Source organism: Solanum dulcamara, chromosome 12 (genome assembly GCF_947179165.1).
Source record: "Solanum dulcamara chromosome 12, daSolDulc1.2, whole genome shotgun sequence".
Taxonomy (NCBI): Eukaryota; Viridiplantae; Streptophyta; class Magnoliopsida; order Solanales; family Solanaceae; genus Solanum; species Solanum dulcamara.
In genome coordinates, this window is record NC_077248.1 from 7,585,600 (window position 1) to 7,601,503 (window position 15,904).

At 32.5% G+C, this 15,904-nt stretch overlaps 1 protein-coding gene across 1 annotated transcript; it reads left to right on the plus strand.

Annotated features, from left to right (window-relative positions):
• The first annotated feature begins 13,301 nt into the window (after nt 1-13,301).
• Nucleotides 13,302-15,247, plus strand: LOC129876240 (cytochrome P450 76A2). Its single transcript, XM_055951614.1, has 2 exons — nt 13,302-14,317; nt 14,436-15,247. Exons 1-2 carry the CDS (start codon nt 13,403-13,405, stop codon nt 15,039-15,041), a joined length of 1,521 nt encoding a protein of 506 aa, XP_055807589.1. The 5' UTR covers nt 13,302-13,402; the 3' UTR covers nt 15,042-15,247.
• Nucleotides 15,248-15,904: the final 657 nt, after the last annotated feature.

A 15,904-nucleotide genomic window follows, 5' to 3' on the forward strand; every position in this document is an offset into this window, starting at 1 on the left:
CTGTGTGTGCAGACTTGCAATAATTTATTATGCAGCAATTTGAGATGAGGTTGAGTTCTCTTTAATATTTGTTTTCCTCCTTACTTCATGAGAATTAGTCTCATGATGATTTAATTAAGGAAAGATGCATAAGAAGCAATAGTGTTTAACATGATTGAATTCATATGCCATTTAGTTGTGTAATTACTGGTTTAAATGTGGATGTGGTTTAACAAGGTAGATCATAAAACTGAATTAAACCCAATCGAAAATCAAGCCTAATGCATATTAAAGTTTTCTTTGAACTTGTCATTAAATTTTATTTAGATAGATGAACTATAATTTATTTTAGTTGAGTAACTAACATGATAAAGTTGTTAAAAAACAAATGGACTAATGGATTGTCCACTTGAAATATTTGTGGATTGTCCACTTGAAATATTTGTTTAATTTAAGTGGTATTTTACTTCATCTTTTTTTTTGGCTATAAATAAGCCATCACTTGCAATGTAAGAATACACACAAAAATAGAAGAAAATTTCTACTACTCTCTTTATATTAATACTTTTTATATATTAATTTATAACATTCAAGTTAGTTAATTTATAACACGTTATCAGTACGAAACTCTAATTTTTCAGAAAATTAACTTTTATATCAGGTATATCTACTAAAGAAATTTAATTTTTAAGTTGTCTTTATTATTTTCAAATTAATTTTCATCATGTCAAACTTGTCAAAATTGAAATTTGTGGCACTTGATATTTCTGGCAAAAATTATTTGTCATGGATATTTGATGCTGAAATCCACCTTATCGCTAAGGGTCTTGGTGATGCTATAATTGAAGGAAATACAACATCAAGTCAGGATAAAACAAAGGCTATGATTTTCCTTCGTCATCATCTAGATGAAAGCCTGAAAATGGAATACTTGACAGTGAAAGATCCACTTGAATTGTGGAAAGACTTAAAAGGGAGGTATGACCACCTCAGGGCAACGGTATTGCCAAGGGCTCGTTATGAGTGGATGTACTTACGGTTTCAAAATTTTAAAATCGTAATTGAGTATAATTTTATTGTATTTAAAATAACTTCCAATTAAAATTATGTGGGAAAACTATAAATGATGATGACATGTGAGAAAAGACAATAACTACTTTTCATGCCTCGAATGTAATATTACAGCAGCAATACCGTGAAAAGGATTTTAAAAAATACTCTGAATTGATCTCATGCCTTCTGGTGGCGGAGCAACATAATGCTCTTTTAATGAAAAATCATGAAGTCCGTCCCACTGGAACTGCTCCGTTTTCGGAGACAAATATGGTAAAAGCACATGACCAGTCTGAAAGAAGACAAAATAAAAATCATGGCCACAATAATGTGCGTGGACGTGGCAATGACAGAAGACGATATAATAATCATTGTGGTGGTGGTCAACATAAAAGGGAGAACAATATCAGTTCACAAAATGATCCTTCAAGAAGTAACTGTCATCGTTGTGGCATGAAAGACCACTGAAAAAATGAATGTCGAACGCCTGAGTATTTTGTAAGACTTTATCAAAATTCTTTCAAAAGAAAGGTAAATAGAGGTGGTGCCTCTTCTTCTAATGCTCGGATAGAGTCACACTTGGCGTTCGAAAATAATGTTCAGGCAAGACCTTTGCATAATAATAATATTGAAGCAAATCTGGCTTTGAGAAATGGTGATTTTAATGACCTTAATGATATTATTCATTTGGAGGTTGAAGATTTTTCTAAGGATCTTAATTGATGTTTAATTTCATGTTTTTCAATATGTTTTCATTTTTAAGTACTTTGAATTATCATGTTTTTACGTTTATGTATTTAAAAATAATAATAATAATAATAATAATAAAAAAAATTAAGGCCACATTTTTATGATAATTGTATATTGTTATTTTACAATGTTATCAATCATTTTTCTGTGTTACAAATTTATTATAATATAATTCCATAAACTAAATTATTGTAACATTCATCATAATTGAATCATATAATTTTTTAAATTCTAAATTATTATAATTTAACTTTTTTAATAAAAAAGGGGGACTTATGTTTTTCTAGCACTATTGTTACTTATTTTATTTCTTATAATGCATTTTAATTTTATGAAGATAAAAAAATTTCTCAGACTTCAATTGAATTCAAGATGAATAATGAAGATATGTGTCTTTTGGATAGTGCCACAATCATACGATATTAAAAGAAAAAAAAATATTTCTGTCATTTGATTATGAAAAAGGCCCATGTCAATACAATATCTGATAGTACAAAATTGATTGAAGGCTCTGGAAAAATGACTTTATTACTACCTGGAGAAACGATATTGATAATTGATAATACATTGTATTGTAGTAAGTCTCAAAGAAACTTGTTAAGTTTCAAGGTTATTCCCCAAAATGGCTATCATATTGAGACTGCAAGTGAAGAAAAGATTGAATATCTTTATATTACTACAATAAATATGAAGAAAAAAATTGTGCACGAAAAATTACCTGCACTTTCTCCTGGGTTGTACCATACAAATATTGGTACTGTTGAATCACATGCCATTGTAAACAAAAGGTTTACTGATTCTAATGATTTTATCATTTGGCATGACCAGTTGGGCCATCCCGGTTATAATATGATGCGCAGAATTATTGAGAATTCACTTGGACACACTTTGAAGAATCAGAAAATTCTTCAATCTAAGGAATTCTCTTGTGTTGCTTGTTCCCAAGGAAAACTGATTATCAAACCATCAGCAACTAAGGTTGGGATTGAATCCCCTGCGTTTCTGAAACGTATATAGGGTGATATATGTGAGCCAATTCACCCTTTATGTGGACCATTTAAATATTATATTGTCTTGATAGATGCCTCTACAAGATGGTCACATGTGTGCTTATTATCAACTCACAACATGACTTTTGCGAGATTGTTAGCTCAAATTATAAGGTTAAGAGCACAATTTCCAGATTATGCAATAAAGACAATTCGTTTTGATAATACTGGTGAATTTACATCTCAATCATTTAATGATTATTGTATGTCGGTTGGAATAAAAGTTGAGCTTCCGGTCGCTCATATCCATACTCAAAATGGTCTAGCAGAATCATTGATTAAACGCCTCCAATTGATAGCTAGACCATTGTTAATGAGGACAAAACTTCCTATTTCAGTATGGGGGCATACTATTTTGCATGCAGCAACACTTGTACGTATAAGACCAACAAATTATCATGAAATTTCCCCATTACAGTTGGCGTTTGAAAGGGAGTCAAATATATCCCATTTTAGAATATTTGGATGTGCGGTATATGTCTCAATTGCTCCACCGCACCGCACAAAGATGGGTCCCCAAAGAAGGTTGGAAATATATGTTGGGTATGAATCTCCTTCTATTATAAAATATTTGAAACCTATGACTGAAGATTTATTTACGGCAAGATTCGCTGATTGTCATTTTGATGAATCAGTATACCCAATATTAGGGAGAGAACATAAGCAGTTGAAAAATGAGATAGATTGGAATTCATTGTCACTATCTCATTTAGATCCTCGAACAAATCAATGTGAGCAAGAAGTTCAAAAGATGATTTATTTACAGAATATTGCAAATCAACTGCCGGATGCATTTACTAACGTTCCACGGGTTACTAAATTGCATATCCTAGCTGCTAATGCTCAAGTTCGAGTTGATGTGACAACTTGTTCAAGCAAATGAGTCTAGGCCACACTTAAAACGTGGAAGACCAATTAGTTCCAAAAACAAAAATCCTCGAAAAAAAAAGGACTAAATGATCAAGATGATTATAATTTGAAGGAAAGTGCCTGAAAATAATAAGAATGAAGAAATCTCAATAAGTTATATCTCGACAGGAAAACGGTGGAACCGAAATGATATTATGGTCGATAATATTTTTGCTTATAATGTTGCCGTTGAAATAATGCAACAAGATAAGAATCTTGAATCAAAATCTATCGATGAATACAGACATAGAAATGATTGGCCAAGGTGGAATGATTCAAGCAGAGTTAACTTCACTTGAAAAACGTAAAGTTTTCGGATCAATAATCCGAACACCTGAAGGTGTCAAGCCAGTAGGGTACAAATAGGTTTTAGTGCGTAAACGAAATGAAAAGGGTGAAGTCGTAAGATATAAAGCACGAATTGTAGTCCAAGATTTTTTGCAAAGACCTGGCATTGACTATATGGAATCATATTCCCCTGTAGTGGATGTAATTACCTTCAGATATTTAATGAATTTGGCAGTTCATGAAAAGCTTGAAATGCACTTAATGGACGTGGTCACTGCCTATTTATATGGCTCATTGGACCACGATAGTTTTATGAAAATCCCGAAGGATTCAAAATGCCTGAAGCATACAAGAATTCTCGAGATAATTACTCAATAAAGCTTAAGAAATCGTTGTACGGGTTGAAACAATTAGGGCGAATGTGGTACAACCGTCTTAGCAAATATTTGCTAAAAGAAGAATATAAAAATAATCCAATTTGCCCTCGTGTCTTTATGAGAAGGTCTGGATCTGAATTTGTCATAATAGCAGTATATGTTGATGATTTGAATATTATTGGAACTCCGAAAGAACTTTCAAAGGCAATAAAATATCTGAAAAAGGAGTTTGAAATGAAAGACCTTGGAAAGACAAAATTTTGTCTTGGTCTACAAATTAAACATCTTACAAATGAGATATTTGTCCATCAGTCAACATATACTGAAAATATTTTAAAGAGGTTTTATATGGATAAAGCACATCCATTGAGTACCCCAATGGTTGTGAGATCTCTTGATATTAATAAAGATCCATTTCGACCTTATGAAAATGATGAAGAGCTTGTTGGGGCTGAAATACCATACCTTAGTGCAATTGGTGCATTAATGTAGCTTGCCAACAATTCTAGACCAGATATAGCTTTCTTAGTAAACTTGTTAGCAAGATTTAGTTCTTCCCCAACACGAAGACACTGAAATGAAATTAAGCATATATTTAGATACCTTCGAGGTACCATTGATATGGGATTATTTTACTCAAATGATTCCATATCATAAGTGATCGGTTACGCAGATGCAAGATATTTATCTGATCCATGTAAAGGTCGGTCGCAGATAGGCTATTTATTTACATGTGGTGGTACAACTATATCATGGCGTTCAATAAAGCAAACTGTGGTTGCCACTTCCTCAAATCATGCAGAGATAATAGTCATTCATGAAACAAGTCGAGAATGTGTTGGTTAAGATCAATAACTCAACACATTCAAGAAACATGTGGCCTTTTTTTGACCAAAGACGCTCCAACAATATTGTATGAAGACAATACTGCATATATAGCTCAACTGAAGGGAGGATACATCAAAGGAGACAGAACAAAACATATTTCACCAAAAAAAAATTCATTCATGATCTTCAAAAGAAGAGTGAAATAGATGTCCAACAAATTCGTTCAAGTGACAATTTAGCAGATATGGAGTTCAACTGAAGGGAGGATACATCAAAGGAGACAGAACAAAACATATTTCACCAAAAAAAAATTCATTCATGATCTTCAAAAGAAGGGTGAAATAGATGTCCAACAAATTCGTTCAAGTGACAATTTAGCAGAAATGGAGTTCGAAAAGGTCAAATCTTTTAACCAAAAATCCTTAAAGTATGGTTGTGTCCTGATCATACTACATCACAAATTCTTATTACCGTTATGCTCAATAACCATTGCCATCATCTCGAAGTCAACTTTCTCAATCGACAAAACACCTTAAACCCAGTTATACCAATCAAATCCAATGGAATAACCCAATTTTATGTGCACTCTCACACAAGTATACTCACTGCTACTTTCTTTATCCATAAGCTTATCATTCTGATATCAATCCACTCCCTTAGAGTTTATGGTTAAATTACAAGTTCTCACTTAGAATTCTTAGGATACACTTCACAACCTAAACGCATTAATCATACCAAAATCCACCACTAAGATTTTTCTTATAAACAATGCTTACCCCAAGCGTCCGTAGTAACAAACTAGTTGGTTTTTCAAATGTAAATGCAACATCAAATCTCATCACATGAGAAGATGATACAACTGATAACTCCTTGTGTAGTTAGTAATCACACTTGATAATCTATGTATTTGTTTTTATATACCAATAGTATCACACCGTGAAAATTTGATAGATCCACCACTACAATAAATCATACCCACCATAAAGATCATACCTAGATAGTCTACATCTTCCTAAACATTACGTAACTGTCATACATTACCAACACATTTCAATTTCCAGTCGAACTCGATATCACTCTTCATTAGGTAAGGTCAATAGCAGAAGCAACACAACTCATAACCCTAACCAAATAATCACAAGTACTGCGGTAGTAGACTTATAATAACCCTTCCTAATATACATCCACTCTATCAAATCGCTGTAGAAATTCTGATCTCGATTAACGTAAAATCATTCTCATTACTCACTATGTAACTCATTCTTTCACGACGAACTTCACGGTATGTAGTCTCTGAGGGCACAATGCTCACAACATAGACATTCCCCTAATTATACCATTCTCAATTGTAGAACCACTTCAAACATCGAGTAGGCCAAACAAGCATCATTCTCGATTCTTAACCACTATCCAGAAATATAAGACTCATATAATCCTCCATACCATTGTTCCTCTTCCTATACCATATCCTCAAATTACATTATTGAACCATAACCTTACTTACTCTTTTAAAATCGCAGTGCATTACAAATCTCACCAGACACCCTTTTCATAAGTTTATTACTTCCACCCCCAAATTAGACCTAGATCACATGATGACCTTTCAACTACACGCACATAAAATCAAGTAAGAGTCACCACTATATGTGAGAGAACGGATTGAGGCAATAGAAAATAAATCGGATCAAGGACGCACGATAGAGAATCAAAAGGTGAAGATATTTCCTAAAAGTCTTCATAGCCTCTCAAAGATAAGTACAGACGTCTCCGTACCGATCCTCAAGACTCTACTTAGACTCGGCTTGTATACACGTGAGACCTATGAACCTAAGGCTATGATACCATTTTGTCACGACCCGAATCCGGGTGTGATGGCACTCATCTCAACCCATCGAGATAAGTCAGCCGAATAACCAACAGAAAGTAAATGCGGAAGTAATTGAGATAAAACAAGGTTTAACTTAGTCAAAAATAAGTAAATAATCTCAAAATCCCCCAAGACTGGTTGTCACGTATACAAGCCACTAATACATTACCGAAGTACAAAAAAAATACAATCACAATGTCTTTGTCTCTAGAATAGGACTAAAACATAATAAAAGAATAAGAGGTGTCCGCTAGATGGATGTAACGGCTACCCAAACACTCGAAATGATAGCCTCGAATGTGGTGGAAACACTAGGAGATCAAACAAGTCCGAGCTCACAACCTACACAAGTGTGGAAGCAAGGGGTGAGTACCAAACAACACGGTACTCAGCAAGTGGATAGCTAAAACTAAGCAAAGCTTAATAGATACAAGTACTCCTGTCCTCCCAACCGAACCTCCTTAACTACAACCTGCATAAAATCAACCCAACTCTACACTTGTACAATAACAACAGTAATACAGTCCATAAATACTCATCAATAGTCTCGTCAATGAATCATACCAAGTCAAGTTCAGCATACAGAGCAATATGAGGGTAAACACAAAGTCACAAATATCAGAAAGGTGCAATGCAGTGCAATGAAATGATGCATGTCTGTCCTATCGGTACACATCCGCTGAATCACAGTCCGAAACCCATGGGGGACATTTCTGTCCATGTAACCTGCCACGGAGCGTGTGGCCCATCCCCTCAATACATATATCTTGCAACGGAGCGTGTGGCCCGACCCCTTTATTTCATAATACCTGCCACGGAGCGTGTGACTCGACCCCTTTTGTTTCATAATACCTGCCACGGAGCGTGTGGCCCGACCCCTTTTGTTTCATATCATTTTCAATCTCAACACAATATGTCAGAACCAATGCAATCAATTCATGTTCATATAATTCATGATAATAATATGACAACAACCATAATTTTTCCTATCTCACATCAACATAGTCATTTCACATGTCCAAAATAAATCCACAATCATAACATATCAATTCCACCAATACATGTCATTAGATCACCATTTTCTACCCCTCATTTTCATTTTTTTAAGGTCAATCATATAGTCAATAATCCAGTCTAATTCTCATTACTTCCTAATACACATAACACAGAAATACAAGCATCTATAAGCTTAAACTGAGGTTTAGAAATTCACTTGCCTTAATTAATCAAGCAATTACTCCGGTACTTGAGCCTTTCCTTTTCGTTGGGCCTCCAAATAAGTATAATCTAATCAAATAAATAACCACAATAAGATTTCAAAACTAACAACACCCATATTATTATATGTTTAGCCTAGACCCAAAACCTATCCAATCTATAATCAAGTTCCTAATGTTAATGTCAAATAACATGTCAACTCTCATATTTCCAAATTTTAAGCCTAGGGTTAGGTTCTAATTTCTCCAATATCATAAATTTAATGGAATTCATAAAATATAATATACCTAATATTTAATTATCTATCTTAATATATCAAAATTCGGGAACTAACTCATTCTATGTCATTGAAGTCTAATCGGAAATTTTCTTTCTGATTATGTTCACTCATGATAAAATAAACTCACATGTCAAATTTCAGCTAAAACGGATCGTTATTCGACTCCCAAATCAAGATTTTATATGAAGAACCCTAGGGTCATATTTTCATATTTCAACATTGTTTCTCCACCAATATACCCTAAAAATATGTTCATAATCACATGAAAATTTAATGAAAAGGATGAGAATAATTACCTTGACGCTTTGGAATAAAAATCCCTATTTTTCTCTTCTTCTTTATTTTTCTTTTCCCCTTTCTTTTCTTTCTTCCTCCGTATTTTTTTTCTCTCCCAGTGTTCGTCGGCGTTGTTCTCCTTTCTTCCTTACATCTGATGGCATTAGGCCATCAGATTTTATATATAATTTTTTTTTCTTTTCTTTTATTATTTTTTTTTCTTTTCCAAACTAATTATGTATTAAATTTTACAAATCCTACTAACCTATTTTAATAAATATAAGAAAAGTGGTATAAGATATTAAATAAATTAACACTTTAGCCCATCAATTAAATTAATTCTCTAAATTTATCTCTCAACTAATTAATCAAAGTTACCAAATAGTCCAAATAACCCATTAAAATTTTACGGGAAGGATCTCATATGGAAGGAGGAGGATTCATTGTCAAAATGACCTAACGGGTCATTACAACCCATAAATCATCTAGTTTTTCTGGGATGATTGTGATTTCGCCGGTTGATTTGGGACTAATTTTTCACCTGAAAGCTTTGTTATGCATCTGTTTGATTTTTACGTTTACCTTTCTATCGTGGGACTAGAATTATTCATAGTTGTCCTCTTTTGTTTAGAATTATGATTCCTTTTTTTTCTTAGGATTTTCTAGTAACACAAGTTTTCCTGTAATTTCCCCTTTTCAATTCCTTATTTGTTTGCCGCGTGTTTCAGTCCAGTTCCACAAAGGATTCAACAAGAAAAAGGTAAGGTTTCACTCCTTTTTCTGCTTTCTTTATTTGCTGCGTTTATGTCTTCAGTAGCGTTGGAGGTTTAGTTGTTCAAACTAAATTCCTATTGAAGAGGGATTCCAACAAATAGGAGGACCTAATTTACATGTGTTGTGACCAACTCCAACAAGGAATGATATAATTTATAAGGTGGAAAGGTCTTCATCATATTATCAATGACCTATTTTTCTCTTCCACTAAATATGAATGGGCTAATAAGTTACTTTTCATAGATTGACTCGGAGCAAGTAGTTTCTTTATGTACTGATCAACGCTAAATGGATCGCTTAATGTCAAACTCAATGCAAAGTGGGGTCAGAGGAAGGTACCAAATCTTTAACGGCCTTTATGAGGTAGAGAACTTGTTGTCGGTTAATCCTTTATAGTCCTTTAAAAGAAAAATCATGATCGAAAAGATTAGAGTAGTCAAAACTATTGTACTTTTTAATTTTATGAAGTGGAAAACTCCATTTTTTGTTATTAATAGACTAGAAAGGGGAAAAAGAATAACTGAAACCAAGCCTGTAAAGTTGTGTGCTTGCCAATGTTCAAAATCCAAGGGATATTTTCAAGCGCTATGCAAAGAAAGGATAATAAATCATCTATACTTTTGATTGAGAAGGGCATAGCCTTGAGCTTTGTCTATATGTTATAATAAATAATGACACATCACTCGACTGGAGGGGTTACAGATTCAAGTCTTAAAAATAGTCTTTGAAAAAAATATAAGGTAAAATTGCGTATAATAGGCCTTTGTAGTTGGTCCCTTTCTTGAATTTTATGCATAACGAAAGTTTTAGTACATCGGATTGCTCAATAATTTTGAACCTTAAAGATTTGCCGGAACTTAAAGAGCCTTCCAGATAGCATTTGTGAATTAAAATGTCTTGAGACACTTAACATCTTAGGCTGCTCAAACATTGAATTTTTACCAACAGAGCTGGATAAATTGACATCACTAAAGGAACTTTATGCTGATGGGATCTCTATGATCAATTTGGGGGCCCAAACATGGTATTCATTTTTATGGTCTTGGGCCTGGAAAAGTAGATTTTAAAAAGAAAAATTACTTGATTGAATATTTTTAAAAAATTAATTATTGATTTTAGCGATATTTTTTATTTATTACCATTTATAGCAATACATAACAATATTATGATAAATCTACACTTGTATTAAAAGTGAATTATGCATACAATATAAATGTATTATAAGTGTTTTAAAATATATATTATGTTTGTATAGTAAGAAACTGACATAATGTATTATAAGTCTATTAAAATATGTGATAAATGTATTATTCATCTATAAAACTTATATTATATATGTTTTATAAATAGTTCTCTGCAATATGTATTAAAACTGTATTATAAGTGTTCAGTAATTTTTTTTTATTGTTATAAATAGTAAATATTTTTTTAATATTGTATATTTAGGTAAGTTTCCATTTTAAAACAAAGAAGAAAAAAACAACCTCAAGCAATCATCGACTTGTCCTTTCCCTTTCCCTTCCAGAAGAACTTCAATTTATGTGGATAATAGAGAACCACGCCTGATCATTGTTCCCCATGAATTGAATACTTCTAAACATATCAGCATTATTCTAAAGATTGATGGACTTCTTTTTGCTAATTTATTATTTTAAATTTTTTAGCTTCTCGGGATTCTGACTAATTCGAATTTATGTTGCATAAAATTCGTTTAAGGAGAGTACTTTTTAAACATAAATTTTTTTATATTCAGAGTTCGAATCTTAAACCTTTGAAATAGTAATGATCTTTTATCGTTAAACTAAAATAAGTGTTCACAACTAAATTTAATTAAGGGAACAAAAATCATATGAAAGAGTTTGAATGGTGGATGATAATTAGATTGATGATCCAATTAAATATAAGAATATAGATTTGCCATAAGCTCAAATTTGTAAATTAAATGAATAGTAGTACTTTTAGTCTTTAGTTGAAGCAAATGGATTAAATTGAATTATTCAGTTAATTAAAAGTTTAATGTGTTTAATTAAATATTATAAAAATTAAAATAAGAATTTATCAGGAATTGAGGGATCAAAAATATTATTAACCCTTTAAGGAAAGAAAAAGATCTTTACTTGATTTTGAACAACGAAGCAAGTACGCATTAGTATATATATGTGAAAATCTCAAAGAAGATACGTGTAATATTTCGTTGATTATTTTTTTAATTTCTCGACACACATTAAAGCTTTAATTAATTCGAATTCAGGTGGCTATTTTTTTTATATATTCAAAGTTCAATCTCAAAATCATAATTTAAAAATGAAACAATTCTATTCAGCCTATCATAACCTTTGTCGGTCAACGATTTCTATGAATTAATTAATATCTTATCAAAGGATTTACTTCAACATAGGCCATGTCTAACATTAGTTACATAGCAATCGACGAAAGCGACTTGCTCACGATTTGCTTTTAATAGAAGGATTTCGAGTCCTTTTGCTATTTGTAGAAGAAAAAAAAAATCACCCAATAGACAATTAACTTTTTTTTATTAATGATCTGTCCAATAATTATACATTTTTTATATTGAATAATTTAAAACTTGTTATTTTATTTCTCAGTGAGAAGTTTCAATAGTCATACAAATATTATGATTCATTTAAGATCATAAACTTTTCATGTTTTTCATTTTTCTAAAGAAAACTTCATGATGAATCAAATTATATCACTGAAATAAAAGAAGTATTGATATGATCTAAAAAAATGGATTTAAAATGAAGAAATTTTAGTGCTTATCTAATTTTATCATATCATTGTTAGGTGCTAGTGGAGATATACCGATTTGCAACATTTTGCCATCCTTTTTTTAATGAATAGTGATCTCAATTATTTTAAGTACTGTTTGTTATTTTGTGAGATAAATATTAGGAAATGGCTAAAGCTTTTGTGGACATAATTTATCATTGACTTTTCATTAACGAAGCATTGACAATGTTAAGCACTTAAACTAGCAATGATAATACAAGCAACGAGTTGAAAGGTCATATCTAATTGACAGAGACATTAATATATATTATATAGCTTAGAGAGCTCAGCCGCCCAACGGAACTCAAAATTTGAAGGCTCTAAATTTTAGGATGACATTGGAGACTAGTAATTGAGTTTTGAATTTAATTATTATACATATTTAATAAGTTTTTTTAAATATAAATACATGATTTAAATATAATAAATATGCATATTAATAAAAAGTGTTAAAGTTTTTACCATCATTAGTTAATTGTCATTTAATCTAATGACGTTGTAAGTTTTAGGAGCATTTATAAATAGTGGCGGAGCCATGATTTTCAATAAAAGGATTCAAAATCTAAAGAAGTAGACACATGAATTAGTCGAAGAGAGGATCGACATCTACTATATATACATAAAAAAAATGATTTTAACCGTATATAAATAGTATATTTTTTCGCCGAAAGAAGATTGCCACTATGTGGCTCCGCCTCTGTTTACAAAGAGTACTAAAATACAATTGTCAGTGGTAATTGTCGATTTATTTTTAAAAAAATATATTTAGTGATAATTAAGTTATTGTAGTTTATTGGGCGTTGACGCTAAAGATTTGGTGCAGCGGCCTCTAGCTCCTCCAATTCGGTACGCATTTGAACTATTTTTGTTTTGCCAACAGTTCAAATGGGAAGCAATATAACATTATAAATAAGAGCTTCCATCCCATAATTTACAGCAAACCAATAAGTCACCAAAAAAAAAGATGGAATGGGAATGGAGCTATCTGTTTTTTTCTTCAATCATCTTGTTACCAGCTTTCATCCTATTATTTTTTTCTCGGAAAAAGACTACTAAAAGTTCTTACAAATTCCCTCCAGGACCACCTGGATTACCATTTTTTGGTAACATGTTTGAACTAGGAACAGAGCCATACAAAAATATGTCAGTTCTAAAACAGAAATATGGCCCTGTTTTGTGGTTAAAACTTGGAACATCCAACAGTATGGTTGTTCAAACAGCTCAAGCTGCTGAAGAACTATTCAAGAACCATGATATTTCATTTGCGGATCGATTCATACCTGATGTAAATCAGGCACACAGTTACTATCAAGGGTCCTTGGCTTTAGGCAGATATGGCTCCTTTTGGCGTTTTCAAAGGCGGATATGTACTGTTGAAATGTTTGTACACAAAAAAATCAGTGAAACAGTGCCAGTAAGGCGAAAATGTGTGGATAATATGTTAAAATGGATAGAGAAAGCAGCGAATTATGCTGAAAAGGGAAGTGGGATTGAAGTAACACGTTTTGTGTTCCTTGCGTCGTTTAATATGCTGGGGAATTTGATTCTGTCGAAAGACCTGGCTGATCCAGAATCAGAGGAGGCCTCGGAGTTCTTCAATGCCATGAAGGGAATCAATGAATGGACAGGTATTGCTAATGTTTCTGACATATTTCCATTTCTTAGGAAGTTCGATTTACAAAATTTGAGGAAGAAGATGACGCGAGACATGGGGAAGGCCATGGAGATCATTTCTATGTTTCTCAAGGAACGCGAGGAAGAACGAAACAAAGGTATGGAGAAGGAGAGAGATTTCTTGGATGTTTTGCTTGAATTTGAGGGCACTGGAAAAGATGAACCAGCTAAATTATCAGAACATGAGATCAAAATATTCGTGCTGGTAAGTTTTTTTTTTTTAAAAAAAATCTCTAGACTTCTCGTTTCAACATTAATAATTTCATTTCAATTAGTCGTATGTCAATCAATAATTTATATACTAAATGGATTACACATATCAGGAATTGTTTTTAGCTGGTACAGAGACGACGAGCAGCAGCGTAGAATGGGCACTGACAGAGCTTTTGCGCCATCCACAAGCAATGGCCAAAGTGAAAACAGAGATATCAAAAGTAATTGGAGTAAACAGCAAGTTTGAAGAAATAGACATTGACAATCTCCCTTATATGCAAGCTGTAATAAAGGAAACACTTCGCTTACATCCTTCTCTCCCTTTCTTGATTCCAAGAGAGACAATTCAAGACACCAAGTTCATGGGGTACGACGTACCAAAATACACTCAAGTCTTGGTAAACGCTTGGGCGATTGGAAGAGATCCTGAATGCTGGGACGAACCTATGAGTTTCAAGCCCGAGAGGTTTCTTGGCTCGAAAATAGACGTGAAGGGTCAGCATTATGGGCTAATTCCATTTGGTGCTGGACGAAGAATGTGCGTTGGCTTGCCTTTAGGCAATCGAATGATGCATTTTGCTCTGGGATCGTTGCTTCACGAATTCGATTGGGAGCTTCCTGATGGTGTCTCTCCTAAATCTATCAATATGGATGAAAGCTTGGGAGTAACAGCTAGAAAACGCAACTCTTTGAAAGTGATACCAAAAAAGGCTTGAGAATTCATCAATCTAATCTAGCCAACAAGTATTTGTCTTTATAATTATGTATTTTTGCATATTTTCCTTATAGTAAGTATCTGTAGTGCTAACTGGAGTTTCTGCTAGTACAAAATCATAGATGTAGATCTTTGTTAAATAAGATTGTAATTTGGAGGAATCCGATGTGGATGATAAAGTAATAAATAATCAATTTCTTGAAGCAATTTTATTTTTTTTGACACAGATTCTACAAGACTCCTAATACTATTAACATGTACATAATCGTTGGTCATGTTAATATTTAGGCATAATACAAAAATAGGACCTTAAATTTCGCTTCAAATTTTAAATTGGACTTTGAACTTTCATAGTACACAAGTAGACATTTTAATTATTTCATGCTTAAACAAAAAAACACTGAAATCCTACCTGACAAAACGCTTGTAAGGCACTCAATTTGCGCGCATTCGGAGTAAAATTGGAGGCCAACAACAGTAAAAACAAAATTGAATTGACACTTTTGCCCTTAATGAATCCCTTTTATATATATCGTTTATTTATTCAAATCAAAATCCCATTTTTTCCTCTTCTTTCTAATTTTATACTCAAGCTTTTTTTGCTCTCTTTTTTTCACCATTTTTGATCTTTTTAAATGAAAATAGCTTCTAATTTTTTTGTCATTGTGGAAAAAAAGCTATAATAAAGATGACCTATATGACCAAAGCTATAAGAAGGAACGAATTTACAATTATGGTCTCAAAAAGATTCTACAATCTATCAATAATAAACTTTCAAAAGAAAAAAATTAATCATACATGGATTAAATTGATGAAGAAGAAAAGGCAAACATCCAAGAATATCAATTGAAAGCACAAATCTTG